Genomic DNA, 19,847 nt, shown 5'->3' on the forward strand with positions numbered 1-19,847 from the left:
AACTTTCCTAATATTAAGCACATTGCTTATCTTTACAACAGGAGTATAGCCTACCTGGCTGGCATGAAAATAAGCCACGGGAAAAGCAGGCACCATTCGCTATTTAAGTACATAGAGGACACGTTTTTCTTTTGCCTCTGTTCTGAGACAGGTGCATAACTATGGTCCATTCTAAAACTTTAACACATATTATTTACTATATGTAAAAACAAAATGTAAATTAAGAATATTCTGAAGGGTGACAATATTAGCCTTGTTAATATTAGCCATCACTTGTGAATTATGTATTATCACGTGTGAATGATGCCCTGCTTGTGCAGTAAGGCAGGAAATGGCACGTGTTTTTTTGCGACTTTTTCTAAATCATAGTTGCACACCTCATGAAACCTAGCACATAGACCTATATGTTTTGATAAGGTATGTATCACAACTAACGTGGCCAAATAACATCTTAAAATTATGCACATTATTGCGCTTTATAACCGGTGTAGAGCTTAACTGGCATACATAGGCTGCGTGTGAGTTCCAAGTTTGGGGAAGATAATTTTCACCATAAAAATGCATGGATTACCATAAGCATATGCAGTAGGCTATCGTATTAGATGATGACTTCCACTTCTGAGTTAAAGCTGAATTTTTGGTGACTGTAGAGTCCAATCCAAGATCCACAAACTTTATTGCAGTCTGTTGACAGAGGCAGGCATGGTTGTATGTCTCCTGAGCTGTTTTTTCTGTCTCTTTGTGCTCCTCTCCTCTTCCCACCTCTGTACACCGCTCTGGCAGAGCTGCCGCCAGGTGGAACGGTTGGCAGCAGCATCCTCTAGGTCTGTGGGTTTGATGTTGCACTTCTTCAGCTGGTCCTTGTAGCGCTTCATCTGCCCCCATACAGACCGCCAGCCAAGATGTAGCTGGCCATACATGATCTTCCGTGGCAAGCGCTGCTGAAACTTTCTAATGGCATGCCAAAGCCAGCACAGTTGGTGTTGGGTGACCCTGGCCTCCATACTCTTGCAGTTGGATCTTAGCAAGTATTTCAGTATGGGGCACACAGTGGCACCAGGTGATTCCCAGGATGCGCTGCAGGCATCTTATGTGGAATCGCTCGAGCTGCTTGTTGTAGCGACTATAATTGACCCAGGCTTCACAGCTGTAAAGAAGTATGGTGATTTAGACGGCGACTTGTGTGGAGGTGGAGATCACTGTTTTGGAATACCCTGCATCTGAGTTTCCTGAAGGCAGCGGATGCTTGCTTGATCCTATTTTGAATTGAGATCGATGATGCAGTCCTCCGAGAGTATGCTGCCCAGGTATATGAAGGACGGAACAATTGCCAGTGATTTGTGTTCAATGGTGAAGACAGGCATGGTGGATGGAGGGCTTGATCTCCATTGGCAGACCACCTGTCTTGGTGGTGTTGATAGACAGTCCTGCTAGACCCTCACAGCCGCTACAAGGACGGACTGAAGGGCTTTCAGAGTGTGGGCCACAAGAGCACAGTCATCAGCGTACTGCAGCTCAAGAACCTGCTCCATCAAAATGTTGGTGTTTGCTTGGAGCCTCCTGATGTTGAATAGGTTTCCATCCAGCCTGAAGTTCACCGCAACACTGCTGCTGTCCTCAAGCTCCTAGTGGAAAATCTGGGTGACACATAGGAGGAAGATGTTAAATAGTACTGGTGCCAGCACACACCCCTGCCTCACACCGATGCTTACTCCAAAGGGCACTGACTCTTGCCCTCCTATGGCCACCCGAACCATCATACCATCATGGAACTGGCAAAGGACGTTGACAAATTTTGAGTAGAATGCCCCATAGTAGTTCCCTGCTCACAGTGTTGAAGGCCTTGGAGAGGTCAACGAAGGCCATGAAAAGGTCTGAATGTTGTTCACGGCACTTCTCCTGGAGTTGCCTTACCGTGAATATCATGTTGACCGTACTCCTGTTCTTTCTGAAGCCGCATTGTGACTCTGGCAGCAGTTCCTCTGATGTTGTTCACCAGCCTGTGTAGCATCACCTTGGAAAGGACCATGCCCGGCAACAGCCAGAAGGGGTATCCCCCGGCTGTTGTCGCAGATGGACTTGTCACCAATTGTTCTTATAGATGGTGACAATGTTTGCTGTTGGGGGACGATCTCCCCATCCCAAACCTCAGTGATGTACTGGTGGAGCGTTCTGGTGCAGAAGTAATCTCCCTTCTTAAGTAGCTCTGCCGGGATGCTGTCAGCACCAGGAGTCTTGTTGTTCTTGAGGGAACAGATAGCTGATAACACCTCTTGGAAGGTTGGAAAATGGTTGAGGTCTTGAATGGGTGGACAGACAGGCAGTTCTTTCAGGATGGAGTGGTCTGTAGGAGAATGCTGATTGAGTAGTGCTTAAAAGTGGTCAGCCCACCTCATCAGGATCTGGTTTTGGTCCTTCAAGAGAGTCAGACCATCAGCTGTTTACATGGTGGTGATTGAGCGACTTCTAGGGCCATAGATATCTTTAGCTGAGTTGTAGAAATTGTGCATGTCGTTTTTGTCTGCATAAATGTGGATTTCCTGTGCCTTATTCGTCCACCATAAATTTTTCTCAGAGCGTGCAAGATTGTTTGCACTTCCTTGCGCAATGCATGCCATTGCTTGCGAAGGGTAGCAGATGTGGGAATGTTGAGAGTAGCCCTGTACGCTTTGTGCATATTGTCCAGTAAGGCTGTGATGGTGTCAGAGGCTGGGTAGAAGGCTGTTCTTAATTGCCAGTCCCACACCGTGCTTATGTTGTACACCCGGAGGGTAACCTTTCCAGAAGAAGGTGTAACCTTCTACCTCTTATTTCTGGGAACCTTCATCCAGGAACTTGGTCTCACTCAGGGCAGCAATGCCAATGTTGTAGCGCCTTAGTTCTGCAGCAATCAAAGCTGTTCTCCGATGGGGTCTGTTGCTATTATCGTCAGTGTCCAAAAGAGTTCCGATGTTCTTTCTCGCTAGTTTCAGGGGAATTATTTTCTTTAGCTATTTTCGACAGCTGAGTGGAACTCCCGATAGGTGCGGTAGTCTATCCAGGATGGAGTGAGTGGGCAATTTTTAGGCCACCTTTTCTAGGCCTCTTCCCAGCTGGGGTGAGCAGTGTGGCTCCTAAATAGGGCTGCTCAGTCACACAGAGGTCTGCCGAGAGCAGCTGCCACTCAAGTCACAGCTGCTGGCGACCATAATAGCTCTGTGCCGCTGGAACTGAATAAGGGTTCCCGGTGCATTCACTCCTGCCCCCATCACCAGACACCCCAACATCGCCAGACTTTAGTCCGGTTTACGGTTGATGGCTTCACCGAGGCCAGAAGTGGATACCTGCGCAAAGGAAGTTATTTAAAGTGCCGCTGAGGGTGCGCAATCCCCAACAGCACAACTTCACTGTAGGAAGGTGAAATTCCAGTGGCACGGGGGAAACCCAGGATGACCAGTATCTTCCACAGCTGCCGGAGCCCCAGTCTGTCAGCGTCCGCCTATCACGCACCGCCAGCACGCTGCTTTTCTCTCAGGGTGCGCTCCCCTAGCCTTTGTCGTACCAGACTAACCCACAAGGCAGCGGGACAGTGGTTGATAGCTGCCAGGACGTGTCCACAAAGAGGTGGGCCTGTACAGACGCATCTCTGGGGCCCACTGGTGCTCCCGAGATCCCCTGCCAGGAGTTTCAAGACAACCAGTAAACGTGTGCCGCCGCGAGGAGGTCCGACAGGAGTCCTTGTCATGGAGAGGCTTTGTACCAACAAGGGGAGACTTGTGCATGAAGCTGCTCCCTAATTCACTACAAGGGCTAGCCGGCGAGAGTGTGCAAGCACATGGTAAGCGGGCATGCAACTAACCTCGGCACTACTGCACTAGACGCGTCACATGCACGCTGCGGTTGCCTGCCGACACACACAAAAAAGAAAAACACAATTAACATAGATTGTGCCATTATACGATACATAGCCTACTGCATATATGCATGGCAGAAAAACATACATCAAAACTGATTTAAGATGTCTTTGATACATAATTAATTGGCCTGGCCTTTGAGTGTGTACTGTTATTATGCATCCTGGATGGACTACAAAATGTATGCTGCAAAATGTATATCCATGAGTCTGGGAGAAAACGTATAGCCTTAGGCGATGCTGTTGGTTCATTGATTGTGCAGGGCAGATTACAGTTAGCCTACAATTAGTGAATCTTTATATTTTCATAATTAATTGGGTGACACATTACCTTTAGCTATACAGAATCTCTCACCACCATGTGTTTCCATCTCCTCCTCTATTCCTTTCTCAAGCGTGCAGACAGGCTGTCAACAGTCTAGTGAAATATGTTTAGTTGCGAAACATTACTAATCGATGTTCCCGAACAGATTTCACTTGGTTTCCCAAATTAAGCACTGGGTAGCTGCAAGAACAAGGTTGGAGAGCCGATGGCATACAGAGTTTGGGTGGAATATCACCTGTCGGGCAGCCAAAGCTTACTCCTCAAACAGTGGTTGATGCAAGGAGTGAAAAAAGTGTTCTTGTATTTATTTATCAGCGGCTCATATTAAACACATGCTCCACTATAAAACTGAAGTAGCCTACAAAATAGAACAACGTTCCATATTCGAGTGCATACAGATGACATGCATTTTTTCTCCCTGCTCCTTTGATAATGGCCCATTCTAAACCGCGACACATTTTGCATATTAGTAAAGACAAGATTAAATTGAGAAAAGTCTGATGGGTGAAAATACAATCACTTGATGAGAAAACAGCTGTGCAGCCTGAGGAAAGGAACAGAGCGCAAGCTTTTTTGCTGCTTTGTCAAATCATCAATAGCCTAAAGTCTCGCACCTTGCAGCCCATATACTGTATGTCTTGATTTCTAAGACATTCTATGGTTTGTATCATTCACAACTAAAGTTTCCAAATAAATCAAAATCTAGCATATAGGACCTGTTTCAAGTGATTGCTTTTACACTCAATACAGCCACGTCATACAGTGCATTCGGAAAATATTCAGACCCCTTTAGTTTTTCCACATTTTGTTACGTTACAGCCTTGTTCTAAAATTGATTAAATTACATTTTTTACTCAATCTACACACAATACCCCATAATGACAAAGCGAAAACATTATTTACGTAAGTATTCAGACCCTTTGCTATGATAACCGAAATTGAGTTCAGGTGTATCCTGGTTTCCATTGATCATCCTTGAGATGTTTATACAACTTGATTGGAGTCCACCTGTGGTAAATTCAATTGATTTGACATGATTTGGAAAGGCACACACGTCTATGTAAGATCCCACAGTTGACAGTGCATCTCAGATCAAAAACCAAGGCATGAGGTCGAAGGAATTGTCCGTAGAGCTCCGGAACAGGATTGTGTCGAGGCACAGTTCTGGGGAAGGGTACCAAAAAATGTCTGCAGCATTGAACATCCCCAAGAACACAGTGGCCTCTATCATTCTTAAATGGAAGAAGTTTGAAACCACCAAGACTCTTCCTAGAGTCTTGGTGGCGTCTGGAGGAAACCAGGCACCGCTCATCACCTATCCAATACCATCCCTATGGTGAAGCACGGTGGTGGCAGCATCATTCTGTGGGGATGTTTTTCAATGGTAGGGAGTGGAGGGATAGTCAAGATCGAGGGGGAATGATGAACGGAGCAAAGTACCGAGAGATCCCTGATGAAAACCTGCTCCAGAGCGTTGAGGACCTCAGACTGGAGCGAAGATTCACCTTCCAACAGGAAAACGACCTTAAGCACACAGCCAAGACAACACAGGTGTGGCTTCGGGACAAGTCTCAATGTCCTTGAGTGGCCCAGCCAGAGCCTGGGCTTGAACCCGATTTAACATCTCTGAAGAAACCTGAAAATAGCTGTGAAGCGACACTCCCCATCCAACCTGACAGAGCTTGAGAGGATCTGCAGAAAAGAATGGGAGAAACTCTCCAAATACAGATGTGCCAAGCTTTTAGCGTCATACCCAAGAAGACTCAAGGCTGTAATCGTTGCCAAAGGTGCTTCAAAAAAGTACAGAGTAAAGGGTATGAATACAGTACCAGTCAAAAGTTTGGACAGATCTACTTAAAGTTTTTTTTTTTTTTACATTGTAGAATAATTGTGAAGACATCAAAACTATGAAGTAACACATACAGAATCATGTAGTAATCAAAAAAGCGTTAACTTATTTGTGATAGGGGGCAGCATTTTCACTTTTGGATGAATTACGTGCCCATAGTGAACTGCCTCCTACTCTGTCCCAGATGCTAATATATGCATATTATTATTACTATTGGATGGAAAACACTCTGAAGTTTCTAAAACTGTTTGAATGATGTCTGTGAGTATAACAGAACTCATGTGGCAGGCAAAAACCTGAGAAAAAATCCAAACATGAAGTGAAAACTCAGAGTGGTCGTTGTTAAAGTCAGCGCCTATTCAACTCCCTGTAATATATGGATTTGTTTGCACTTCATACGCCTTCCACTAGATGTCAACAGTCAGTAGAACGTGGACTGAAGTTTATGATGTGTTGTGGGACCGGATGGGAGGGGAATGAGTCAGTGGTCTGGCAGATTGCCAGTTCTTGGTCATGCGCTTTCCTCATGTTGTCGCCTTGCGTTCCATTACTTATACAGACATGAAAGAATGCTTCGGTTGGAACGTTATTGGATATAAATGATAACAACATCCTGAAGATTGATTCTCTACTAAATTTGACCAGTTTATTCGACTTGGAATATAACTGTTTGAAGTTTTCGTCAGACGTTTGCCTGCATCTGCGCGAGCGTTTGGACACGTGTACTACACATGCTAGCAAAATTAGCTAATTGGACATAAGTAATGGACATTATCGAACAAAACAACGATTTATTGTAGAACTAGGATTCCTGGCACTGCATTCTGATGAAAGATCATCAAAGGTAAGGGAATATTTATGATGTAATTTCGTATTTCTGTTGACTCCAACATGGCGGAGAAATGTTGTTAAATCTGAGTGCTGTCTCAGATTATTGCATGGTATGCTTTTTCCTAAAGTTTAAAAAAAATATGACAGCGGTTGCATTAAGAACAAGTGTATCTTTAATTATATGTAAAACATGTATCTTTCATCAAAGTTTATGATGAGTATTTCTGTTATTTGACGTGGCTCTCTGTAATTACTCCGGATATTTTGGAGGCATTTCTGAACATGGCGCCAATGTAAACCGAGATTTGTGGATATAAATATGCACATTATTGAACAAAACATAAATGTATTGTGTAACATGATGTCCTATGAGTGTCATCTGATGAAGATTATCAAAGGTTAGTGATTAATTTGATCTCTATTTCTGTTTTTTGTTACTACTATCTTTTGCTGGGAAAATGGCTGTGTGTTTTGGGGATTTGGTGGTGATCTAACAAATATATGTTGTGTTTGCTGTAAAACGTTTTTTTATATATATATATTTTTTTAAATCGGCCACGATGGGTAGATTAACAAGATGTTTATCTTTAATTTGCTGTATTGGACGTGTTAATGTGTGAAAGTTAAATATTTCTAAAGAATATTTTTGAATTTCCCGCGCTGCCTTTTCAGTGGAATGTTGGGGGGGTTCCGCTAGCGGAACGTGTGTCCTAGAAAGGTTAAGGAGAAGTGGATCTAAAATTCAATGTGTAACACTTGTATTTTCATCAACATTTATGACTATTTCTGTAAATTGATGTGGCTCTCTGCAAAATCACCGGATGTTTTGGAACTACTGAACATAACGCGCCAATATAAACTGAGATTTTTGGATATAAATATGAACTTTACCGAACAAAACATACATGTATTGTGTAACATGAAGTCCTATGAGTGTCATCTGATGAAGAACATCAAAGGTTAGTGATTAATTGTATCTCTATTTCTGCTTTTTGTGACTCCTCTCTTTGGCTGGAAAATGGCTGTGTTTTTCTGTGAATAGGCACTCACCTAACATAATCGTTTGGTTTCGTCGTAAAGCCTATTTGAAATCGGACACTGTGGCTGGATTTACAACAAGTGTATTTTTAAAATGGTGTAAAATACATGTATGTTTGAGGAATTTTAATTATGTGATTTCTGTTGTTTTGAATTTGGCGCCCTGCAGTTTCACTGGCTGTTGACGAGGTGAGACGCTACCGTCCCACATACCCTAGAGAGGTTAAAAGAGGTCATAAATATGCCAATTGATTATTTTTTAGATACAAATGTCAATAATCCTTCCTCCAAAAATACCATTCTATGGATTTACATTTTGTGAAAATCCATATAATCATGGTATTTTTTGTGACCTGGTTTCATGAGGAATCACTCTATGGCTCTACTACTAAATACGCTTTCCAGGAACCCCTTTCCGTTAGGAATGTTCCAAACAATAGGTCAAAAATACATTTTAACCATAACTTCTTATTTAACCAATAAATATTCCTCATTGACACACAAATTTGTCATGAAATCCGTATACCACGGGCATGACAAAACATGTATTTTTACTGCTCTATTTATGTTGGCAACCAGTTTATAATAGCAATAAGGCACCTCTGAGGTTTGTGATATATGGCCAATATACCACGGCTAAGGGCTGTGTCCTGGCACTCCGCGTTGCGTCGTGCTTAGAAACACCCCTTTGGCCATATACCACACCTCCTTGGGCCTTATTGCTTAATTATAGACCATTGCTCCATACTGAATCTTCCCAGATCCTTCGTCTGCGCTTATGGACTGCCCTCTTCAATTCGAAACGAAGGTTTTCAATGGGGTTCAAGTCTGGAGACTGAGTTGCCATTGCAAAATGTTGATTGTGGTCAATTAAGTTGTTTAAAGTTGTATTAGTCGTATGTATGGGATACACATGGTATACACTGTCCAACGAAATCCTTACTTGCAGGTTCCTTCGACAGTGCAACAATACGAAATAAAATATAAACGAAGTTAAATGGCTCAGTAGAATAGAATAAACATTTTAGTATCAGTATAATACAGGAAGGCACAATTTATAATCCAATATTTTACACGCTATGGGGACGGTGGGATTAGGGGGCAAGTGTTTACAGTGGGGCAAAAAAGTATTTAGTCAGCCACCAATTGTGCAAGTTCTCCCACTTAAAAAGATGAGAGGCCCTGTAATTTTCATCATAGGTACACTTCAACTATGACAGACAAAATGAGGGAAAAAAATCCAGAAAATCACATTGTAGGATTTTTAATTAATTTATTTGCAAATTATGGTGGAAAATAAGTATTTGGTCACCTACAAACAAGCAAGATTTCTGGCTCTCACAGACCTGTAACTTCTTTAAGCCTCTTTAAGAGGCTCCTCTGTCCTCCACTCGTTACCTGTATTAATGGCACCTGTTTGAACTTGTTATCAGTATAAAAGACACCTGTCCACAACCTCAAACAGTCACACTCCAAACTCTGAGCAAAAATCCCAGAACCACACGGGGGGACCTAGTGAATGACCTGCAGAGAGCTGGGACCAAAGTAGCAAAGCCTACCATCAGTAACACACTACGCCGCCAGGGACTCAAATCCTGCAGTGCCAGACGTGTCCCCCTGCTTAAGCCAGTACATGTCCAGGCCCGTCTGAAGTTTGCTAGAGAGCATTTGGATGATCCAGAAGAAGATTGGGAGAATGTCATACGGTCAGATGAAACCAAAATAGAACTTTTTGGTAAAAACTCAACTCGTCGCGTTTGGAGGACAAAGAATGCTGAGTTGCATCCAAAGAACACCATACCTACTGTGAAGCATGGGGGTGGAAACATCATGCTTTGGGGCTGTTTTTCTGCAAAGGGACCAGGACGACTGATCCGTGTAAAGGAAAGAATGAATGGGGCCATGTATCGTGAGATTTTGAGTGAAAACCTCCTTCCATCAGCAAGGGCATTGAAGATGAAACGTGGCTGGGTCTTTCAGCATGACAATGATCCCAAACACACTGCCCGGGCAACGAAGGAGTGGCTTCGTAAGAAGCATTTCAAGGTCCTGGAGTGGCCTAGCCAGTCTCCAGATCTCAACCCCATAGAAAATCTTTGGAGGGAGTTGAAAGTCCGTGTTGCCCAGCAACAGCCCCAAAACATCACTGCTCTAGAGGAGATCTGCATGGAGGAATGGGCCAAAATACCAGCAACAGTGTGTGAAAACCTTGTGAAGACTTACAGAAAACGTTTGACCTCTGTCATTGCCAACAAAGGGTATATAACAAAGTATTGAGATAAACTTTTGTTATTGACCAAATACTTATTTTCCACCATCATTTGCAAATAAATTAATTAAAAATCCTACAATGTGATTTTCTGGATTTTTTTTTCTCATTTTGTCTGTCATAGTTGAAGTGTACCTATGATGAAAATTACAGGTAAAAAATATTTTAAAAAGCTCTGGTGGCAGAAACGAAACTCTAGCTAATGTCTCACAAGGAACCCCATTCTCCCATCTTTTTAAGTGGGAGAACTTGCACAATTGGTGGCTGACTAAATACTTTTTTGCCCCACTGTATATTGTGCAGTATTTAGCAATCATAATAAGAGTCTGGTAGCAGCAGTTGTGTCACGTCTGCTCCTGCTCCTCCGTGCCAGAATACTAACCACTGGTCCTGGGATTCATCATTACGCACACCTGTGAATCATTATGATTCACACCTGGACTCCATTACCTTCACCCTTTATATGTCACTCTCCAGTTGGTATTGTTCTTGTGTTGTTTTATTAAAACGTTTCACCTGCACCTGCTTCCGACTCGTCGCCCCATCATTACAAGTTGTGATGTGTGTGTGTGTGTAGCATACATTTATACGTGGGTATGTGCTAAGGTGTGCAGAGTAAGTGTAGGTGGTCAGTCCAGTTCAAGTGTTCAGCAGTTTGATGGCTTGTAGATAGAAACTTTCTTTGACCCTGTTGGTATCAGACCTCATACTCCGATACCGTCTGCCTGACGGTAAGGGAGAGAGAACAGCTCGTGGCTGGGGTTTCTAGGGTCCTTGATGATACTGCGAGCCTTCCTCAGGTGTCCTGGATGGGTGGGAGCATGGTCCCAGTGATGTACTGGGCCGTCTTCACAGCCCACTGGAGGGCCTTGCGGTCGTGGAAGGAGCAATTCCCATACCAGGTCGTGAAGCAACTGGTCAGGACCTTCTCGATGGTGCAGCAGTAGTATTTGGAGAGAACCTGGGATGGCATGCCAAATTTCTTCAGCCGCCTTAGGAAGTAGAAATGCTGTTGCGGCCTCTTGACAAGAGTGATTGTGTTATTGGTCCATGTCAAGTCCTCAGTGATGTGTACACCGAGGGACTTAAAACTGCAGACTCTCTACCGCAGTCCTGTTAATATGGGTGAGGCCATGTTCCCTCCTCTGCTTCCTGAAGTCAATAATCAATTCCTTTGTTTTGCTGATGTTGAGGGAGGTTGTCCTGGCACTACAATGCCAGTTCACTTACTTCCTCCCTATAGGCTGACTCGTCATTGATGGTTATCAGCAAACTTGATGGACTTGGTGTCGTGCAAAGCCACGCAGGGGTGGGTGAACAGGGAGAACAGCAGAGGGCTGAGGACACACCCCTGGGAGTCGTTGTGGAGGAGGTGGTTGCTGCCAATCATCACACCCTGTGGTTTGCCTGTCTGGAACACCAGGATCCAGTTGCAGAGGGTGGTATCCAGACCCAGATCTCTGAGCTTGGTGTCAAGCCTGGTGTCAACACTCCCTGCCTTTTTTTAAGGTATCTCCGATCAACAGACGCATATCTGTATTCCCAGTCATGTGAAATCCATAGATTAGGGCCTAATTAATATATTTCAATTGACTGATTTCCTTATATGAACTGTAACTCTGTAAAATCTTGGAAATTGTTGCATGTTGCATTTATATTTTTGTTCAGTGTAGTTGAATTACGTGTTTGTGAAGAGCTGGAACAAATCTGTAAACTCCTGTCCTGTCTATTAAATTTGCCCTCATGTACTGAACAAGTTTATGAATGTTGGAGGTTCATCTCCTGGATATCCCTCACTTGGGAATTACTTCTTCGACAATGGACTGTGTTTTCAGGACTCACAGATAGAGGAAAACCAATAAAAATGTTAACATTTATTCAAAGTGTTGATGTTCACATGTTTCTAGTTTAGAGGCTTGGGCATCTGGTGACTGCAGTTACTCTGTCTAATCCCATGCAAGGAGAGAGAAAGTCATCAATAATATTACAAATCATTCTATTGAACATTTATTCCTGTTTGATATGCATTTATATTGGATATGTTATCCTGTTATCACATGCCAGTGTTTGTTTTGTATCCAATGCATTTAGCTTGCATTAGGATGAAGAAGCCTAGGCCTTCTAATCTAGTTAGATTGCATCATATTATCTTTCAATATTAGTTATCGACAAACAAAAGCATGTTATCTTGAACATCTGTGTCATGTAATAATATGCAAGGGTGTGATAGTTGTTTGAATTAAATCGCAATTCAAGACTACTCATTAGAAAAAAAACATCAGCTCTAATGTAATATTAGCTTCACAGTGAAACTCCACTATTCTGGCTATAGATCATTCTTAAAAATAGCTTATTTAGCTATCACAAAAAATCATTGTCTAAGATATCATGGAAGCTTACCAGTCACGTCCACATCGATGGAGCTGCAGACCAAGCAATATGCGAGAGGTGGACCATATACTGTAGGATAATTATTCTGGTCGGTGTCAATTTCATTCATTAACAGGTACTGAGGAGATCAATTCTGTTACTTGTTATTCGTATCAGATATTTCCATTTTGGGGCTAGGTCACTGAATTGCTAGCACTAGTTGCTCACGCTGCTACAGTGGCTACAAACATCTCGCCCCTCGTGGAATGTGAATGCGTTATCACGTGATGCTGCCTTTGAATCCCTTCCCAAGTGGCAGTAACCTAAAAGAAAAGTTCTACCTACTAAGGTAGGTGCCTTTGGAGGTAGGTAGGCAGCTGCCTTTGGATTGGTTAAATAATAAGTGTAGGCTACGTCAACATTAGTTTCCATTCATAACAAAGTTTCAAAACGATTGCCCAGCAATGGGCGCGAACTCCTGATGCTCCGAGCCGAAGTGTGCTGATTAGACCACTGCGTTACGGCAGTTCACAATGCTCTAGCAAGCCGTAAAAATACTTGATGGTGTGAGGTTCGTTGGTTTGCAGAGCCTTCCCCAAACCATAGCCCCTTAGGTATGGTACGAGAGTGCATTGTATAGCCTACAAACACCACTTCCAGCTGCACCCAGGCGGCGATTCTAAATATATATATATTTTTTTAAATTCTCCTGCTTGAGTATTATTTTTCTCCTGCCACAAAATGGGTCATATTAAGATCCGACATCTGTATGTATGCACTCACGCAGCCGAGTTGTGGAATAGCTTTCAAGATTTTTAGAATTGGTAATACAGTCAGGTGGGGGGGGGAGAAAGAGAGCAGCACTGCTGAAAGAACACCAGTCCATCTATAGATTTTAAAGTGAGGAGCAGGAGACAGGTAGAAAGATGGGTCTTCTAGTCATCTCTCCGAATGAGTCCCTGATGTGCTCATGTTAATTTAGCGAATTATCTTTGAGTGATTTAAAACCGCACATTCTTTGCCTCTTTTCTCCAACCGCAGACAGAGTGAAACAAATAGACTGATGGTCCATTTAATATTCACCAGCCTGGCCATCAATTCAGGGAGTTGCTTTACAGTCGGCCTAGGATGCCTAGGCTCTGGCAGCAGCCATTGTAACCTTGCAGGAGATGATCAGATTATGATGCTTTATGACTGCAAATTGGATGTAATCTAATTGTCTGTTTCCAAGCAATAAAAATTGCATCAATAAAGCCAGAGAGAAAGTGGATCTGGTGATGAAGTGGGAAGGCTGCTGGCAGAAGACCAAAGAGGGAGAGAGTAATAGAGGAAACAAAAAAAATGAAAAAGAGAGAGAAAGCGAGAGAAAGAGGTGAGGCAGACAGTTAAGAGACCGACCAAGAAACAGAGAGAAACAAACAGATGATATTCCCAAGGGAAGTAAAGCAAGACAAGAAGCACATAGTATGTCATACCTCGCAGCTCTGCCACCTGTTGGGGATGTTGGCCCGTAGTTTCTGGTCACACACCACCCTCCTCATCTCTTCCACCGAGGGGTCTGACTGGACCAGGTCATAGTAGGGCAACTGGTAGTCCTCGTGGATACCTGGGGGGCAACAGACACGGGATGGGATTAGACACAAGGCCAATGGCAATCTAGGATCAAATTCTGACAAAGTGTTGAAAATATCAGAGAAAGGCAAATGATGACTCCAAGCCTTAGAGGGACAGACTAAACTAGAGTCAGAGTGAGTCTCACAATATATCCCAAACCTTGGGCCTTGTGTCAGTGGCAGGCTGCAATGTGTAAGACATGAGGCTTTCAGAAATTAGCCGCGGTCCTTGGGGCCAAAACGACTCTGTGTGATAAGAGCTAAAAGGAGCGTAGTGTTATCTCCAGTGGTGGGTAAAGTACTCATTGTCATACTTGAGTAAAAGTAAAGATAACTTAATAGGAAATGACTCAAGTTAAAGCCACCCAATAAAATACTACTTGAGTAAGTCTAAAAGTATTTGGTTTTAAATATACTTAAGTATTAAAAGTAAGTAGAATTGCTAAGATGTACTTATGTATCAAAAGTCAAAGTATAAACCATTTCAGATTCCTTATTTTAAGCAAACCAGATGGTACAATTGTTTTTTAAAATTTTAATTTACAGATAGCCAGGGTCACACACCAACAGTCAGACATAATTTATGTCAAACATTTGTGTTTAGTGAGTCCGCCAGATCATAAGCAGTAGGGATGAGCAGGGGTGTTCTCTTGCTAAGTGTGTGAATTGGACCATTTTCCTGTCAAAATGTAACGAGTAGTTTTGGGTGTGAGGGAAAATGTATGAAGTAAAAAGTACATTATTTTCTTTAGGAATGTAGAGAAGTAAAAGTAGGCAACAATAAAAAAATAGTAAAGTAAACTACAGATACCTAAAAAAAAAAACTACTTAAGTAGTAATTTAAAGTATTTTTACTTAAGTACACTACACCACTGGTTCTCACCTCCTATTGAGCATCTCCGTGCGATCTCCCAGAACACCAGGCCCATGGCGTAGATGTCTGCCCGCTTGAACGACTCAAAATGCTTCATATTGATTGAGTCATCCAGGACTTCAGGGGCCATGTACCTGAGGAGACATTCACCAGACAGTTCTCTTTAGCCTTTCAGACACAGGGTCGACAACATGAGCTCTTTACTCACTCTTCATTCTCAAAGAGTATCCTGAGTGACCAGGGTGAACAAGTGTCCTCCCAGTTAAGAGGTACTGAATGTACTATGCTGGTTTAAACATGAACGTTCTAAAGATGAATATTCTACGCTGACCTTTTCTGATCCAAAGCTCCAATGACGATCTAAAATCCTGATTTAAACATCCCTGTACAGTCTCAGTCTATTGTCTAATCCTTTACTAGGTGATGATCTGATCGATGCGAGCCTTGCAGTGTCGTCAGGAGAGTAAAGGGCAGGAGCGAGAGAAAAGGGCTGTAGTAGGTTAGAGGTCACAAGAAAGGTCAAACCCAGACAACACTCAGGATTTTATTACTGACTTGTCACTGACTGCAGTGCAGCGGTGTGTGGTGGGAGGCCTGCGTGTGAGTGCACGTGTGTGTGTGTAAGTGTGCATTGTGTGTGTTCCTGCGTTGAAGGGACAGTTGGCAGCAGACGCAGAGCGACATAAGTGAAGGGGATTGGCTGTGACATGCTCCTGCCCAATGCTTGCTAGTGTCTGCTGAGACCAGCCAAGCCTCCCAGCACTGCTCTACACACCTCATGATGCAACACATCACAATCAACATGCCTCCCTCACACTCCCATCCATCCCTCTGTATAGCCTTAGCTTGACACAGGTAACCATGTTCACACCCTCATCTATTCTTTTACACATCAAATCTCACATCCTTGCTAATTCCTTTTAGCACTGGAAACCACACTGGAGTGGACACATTATTTCTGTCTTATAATTAAGAGGACAATGTACATTTGTGAGAAATGGCATTAGTGTAGAAAATACAAGCAATGCAGGCAATACTTTAAAGACATGCTCCGGAACTCTGGTGACTACTAAGTATATTTTAAATGTGTAGTTCATACAAGCATAATCTATGAGCAGAATTACTGTCGAACCTTAAATTTTCTGGAAGCTGTGCTGCGCAATTTCCCCTACATTATCCCCCCGCCAGCCCCCTAGCGATTAGAGTCCTAGCCAATGAGTTTTAGCGCCTTGTCATTTGAGTGACATCTAACAAGATGCACACAGAAGAGTGAGAGAGTGAGAGTGAGAGTGAGAGTGAGAGTGAGAGTGAGAGAGAGAGAGAGAGAGAGAGCAATGATGTGGTGCACATACAGTGCTGTCAAAAGTTTGGACACACCTACTCATTCAAGGGTTTTTCCTTTATTTTTTACTATTTTCTACATTGTAGAATAATAGTGAAGACATCAAAACTATGAAATAACACATATGGAATCATGTAAACAAGAAAAAAAAGTGTTAAACAAATCAAAATATATTATATATATTTGAGATTCTTCAAAGTAGCCACCCTTTGCCTTGATGACAGCTTTGCACATTCTTGGCATTCTCTCAACCAGCTTCACCTGGAATGCTTTTCTAACAGTCTCGAATGACCTCAACCATCTCAATTGGGTTGAGGTTGGGTCATTGTGGAGGCCAGGTCATCTGATGCAGCACTACATCACTCGCCATCTTAGTCAAATAGCCCTTACACAGCCTGGAGGTGTTGGGTCATTGTCGTGTTGAAAAACAAATGAAATCCCATCTGGTTTGCTAAATAAATCACTGACAGCGTCACCAGCAAAGCACCCCCACACCACCTCCTACATGCTTCACAGTGGGAACCACATATGCGAAGATCATCGGTTCACCTACTCCGCGTCTCAAAAAGACACGGCGGTTGGAACCAAAAATCTAAAATTTGGACCAAAGGACAGATTTCCACCGGTCTAATGTCCATTGCTCGTGTTTTTTAGCCCAAGCAAGTCTCTTATTCTTATTGGTGCCCTTTAGTAGTGGTTTCTTTGCAGCAATTTGACATGACGGCCTGATTTACACAGTGTCCTCTAAACAGTTGATGTTGAGATGTGTCTGTTACTTGAACTCTGAATAATTTATTTGGGCTTCAATTTCTGAGGCTGGTAAATCTAGGAACTTCTCCTCTGCAGCAGATATAACTCTTGGTCTTCCTTTCCTGTGGTGGTCCTCATGTGAGCCAGTTTCATCATAGCGTTTGATGGTTTTTGCAACTGCACTTGAATAAACTTTCAAAGTTCTTGACTGACCTTAACGTCTTAAAGTAATGATGGACTGTCGTTTCTCTTTGCTAATTTGAGATGTTCTTGCCATAATATGGACTTGGTCTTTAACAAATAGGGCTATCTTCTGTATACCACCCCTACCTTGTCACATCACAACTGATTGGCTCAAACGCATTGAGGAAAGAAACTCCACAAATTAACTTCTAACAAGGCACACCTGTTAATTTAAATGCATTCCAGGTGATTACCTCATGAAGCTGGTTGAGAGAATGCCAAGTGTGCAAAGCTGTCATCAAGGCAAAGGGTGGCTACTTTGAATAATCTCACATATATTTTGATTTAACACTTTTTTGGTTACTACATGACTCCATATGTGTTATTTCATAGTTTTGATGTCTTCACTATTATTCTACAATGTAGAAAATAGCAAAAATACAGAAAAACCCTTGAGTGAGTAGGTGTCCAAACTTTTGACTGGTACTGTATCTGCACATGTGACATAGTACACTATTTTCAGGAACCACTTTTAGCTCGTGAGCGCTACTGTCAGAACTACTGGCTAAAAAGTATAAAAAAGAACCGGAGAATCTTTAAACTTCTACCTGAGAAAAGTAATGGACCAAACAGATCAGATTTCAATACTTTGCCAACACATGCTCCGTCTACAGAGCCGTTTAAGATTTCAGGGATAAAGCTGTATCTACTCCTCAGCACTCTCTCTCCCCCTTCATCACTCCTCAGCTCTCCCACTATCACCCACAGGCATCTAATATCAACAGACTCTGTGATTTTCCCTGAGCGCAAGCCACAGACAGACTCAATACTGACGGCACACTAGTAAGGGCATACACAGCCGTGTGGATTAAGGCATCAGAGAAAAACAATGTAACCTGCACTCAAGTATAGTTATGGTTAATCCAAATAAGATTTCAAATTACGTTAAATATACGTCTGTGTTTCTATATGTGTTCTTGTGTTTCAAGTTTTATTACTCGTATTTACGGGATACACATGGTATACACTGTCCAATGAAATGCTTACTTGCAGGTTCCTTCGACAATACAACAATACAAAATAAAATATAAGAATACAAACAAAGTAAATGGCTCAGTGGAAAACAATAAACATTAGCATAAGAATAAACATTTAGAATAAGTATAATACATGAAGGCACATGTGTGTGTGGATGTATCCCCCCAGACAATGGTTTCCCTGTGCAGTAGGACTGTCCCTGACAACAACAAAAAATCTTGGTCGACCAAGAGTTGTCTGTTCTTTCTTTCAAATTTTAAAATGTGTATTTTTCCATATACACACCATATGTGTTTGAATAAAATCAACTATACTGAACAAAAATATAAAACGCAACGATTTCAAAGATTTTACTGAGTTAGTTCATAAGGAAATCAGTCAATTGAAATAAATTAAATTAGGCCCTAATCTATAGGCAAGGTTCACCCACCTTGGAGGGCATAGGCTCACCCACTTGGCAGCCAGGCCCACCCACTGGAGGTAGGCCCTGCCAATCAGAATTCGTTTTTTCCCCAGGGCTTTATTACAGATAGAAATACTCCTCAGCACCCCCACACAGACGATCCCGCAGGTGAAGAAGCAGGATGTGGAGGTCCTGAGCTGTTGTGATTACACGTGGTCTGCAGTTGTGAGCATGCTTGAACATCCTGCTAAATTCTGTAAAAGGACGTTGGAGGCAGCTTAGGGTAGAGAAATTTACATTCAATTCTCTGGCAACAGCTCTGGTGGACATTCCTGCAGTCAGCATGTCAATTGCACAATTCCTAAAAACATGCGTTGCACATTTTAGAGTAGCCTTTTATTGCCCCCAGCTCAAGGTGCACCTGTGTAATGATCATACTGTTTAAATCAGCCTCTTGATATGCCACACCTATCAGGTGGCTGGATTATCTTTGCAAAAGTGAGCATTTCTCCAACAGGGATTGAAACAAATTTGTGCACACAATTTGAGAGAAATATTATTTTTTTTGCGAATGGAAAATGTATGTTTTTTTTGTTTGTTTGTGAAACATGGGACCAACACTTTACATGTTGCGTTTATATTATTAGAATTTGACCCTCTTTTTCATGATATCCAATTGGTAGTTACGATCTTGTCTCATCGCTGCATCTTCCCAACGGGCTCGGGAAAGGCGAAGGTCAAGCCATGCGTCCTCTGAAACATCACCCACCAAGCCGCACTGCTTCTTAACAGCTGCTCGCTTAACCCGGAAGCCAGCTGCACCAATGTGTTGGAGGAAATACCATTCAACTGACGACTGAGGGGCTAAACCTGCCACAAGGAGTCAATAGAGAGCAATGGGCCAAGGAATCCCCCCGGCCAAACCCCAACAATGCTGGGCCAATTGTGTGCCGCCCTATGGGACTCCCGGTCACGGCCGGCTGTGATCAAACCCCAGGTTGTAGTGATAACTCAGCACTGTGATACAGTGCCTTAGACCACTGCGCCACTTGGAATGCCCTGCGTTAACA

The 19,847-nt window shown here is 42.7% G+C and overlaps 1 protein-coding gene across 1 annotated transcript in view; it reads right to left on the bottom strand.

Annotated features, from left to right (window-relative positions):
- Positions 1 to 19,847, bottom strand: part of LOC139560117 (TGF-beta receptor type-1-like) — a 95,602-nt gene that overhangs the window by 9,732 nt on the left and 66,023 nt on the right. Inside the window, exons 7-8 of the mRNA XM_071376633.1 lie at positions 15,071 to 15,195; positions 14,050 to 14,180 (exon numbers count right to left, since the gene is read on the bottom strand). Of these exons, the coding sequence (XP_071232734.1) occupies positions 14,050 to 14,180; positions 15,071 to 15,195 (256 nt within the window). The remainder of the gene's footprint in view (positions 1 to 14,049; positions 14,181 to 15,070; positions 15,196 to 19,847) is intronic.

This window comes from Salvelinus alpinus, chromosome 30 (genome assembly GCF_045679555.1).
Source record: "Salvelinus alpinus chromosome 30, SLU_Salpinus.1, whole genome shotgun sequence".
Lineage (NCBI taxonomy): Eukaryota > Metazoa > Chordata > Actinopteri > Salmoniformes > Salmonidae > Salvelinus > Salvelinus alpinus.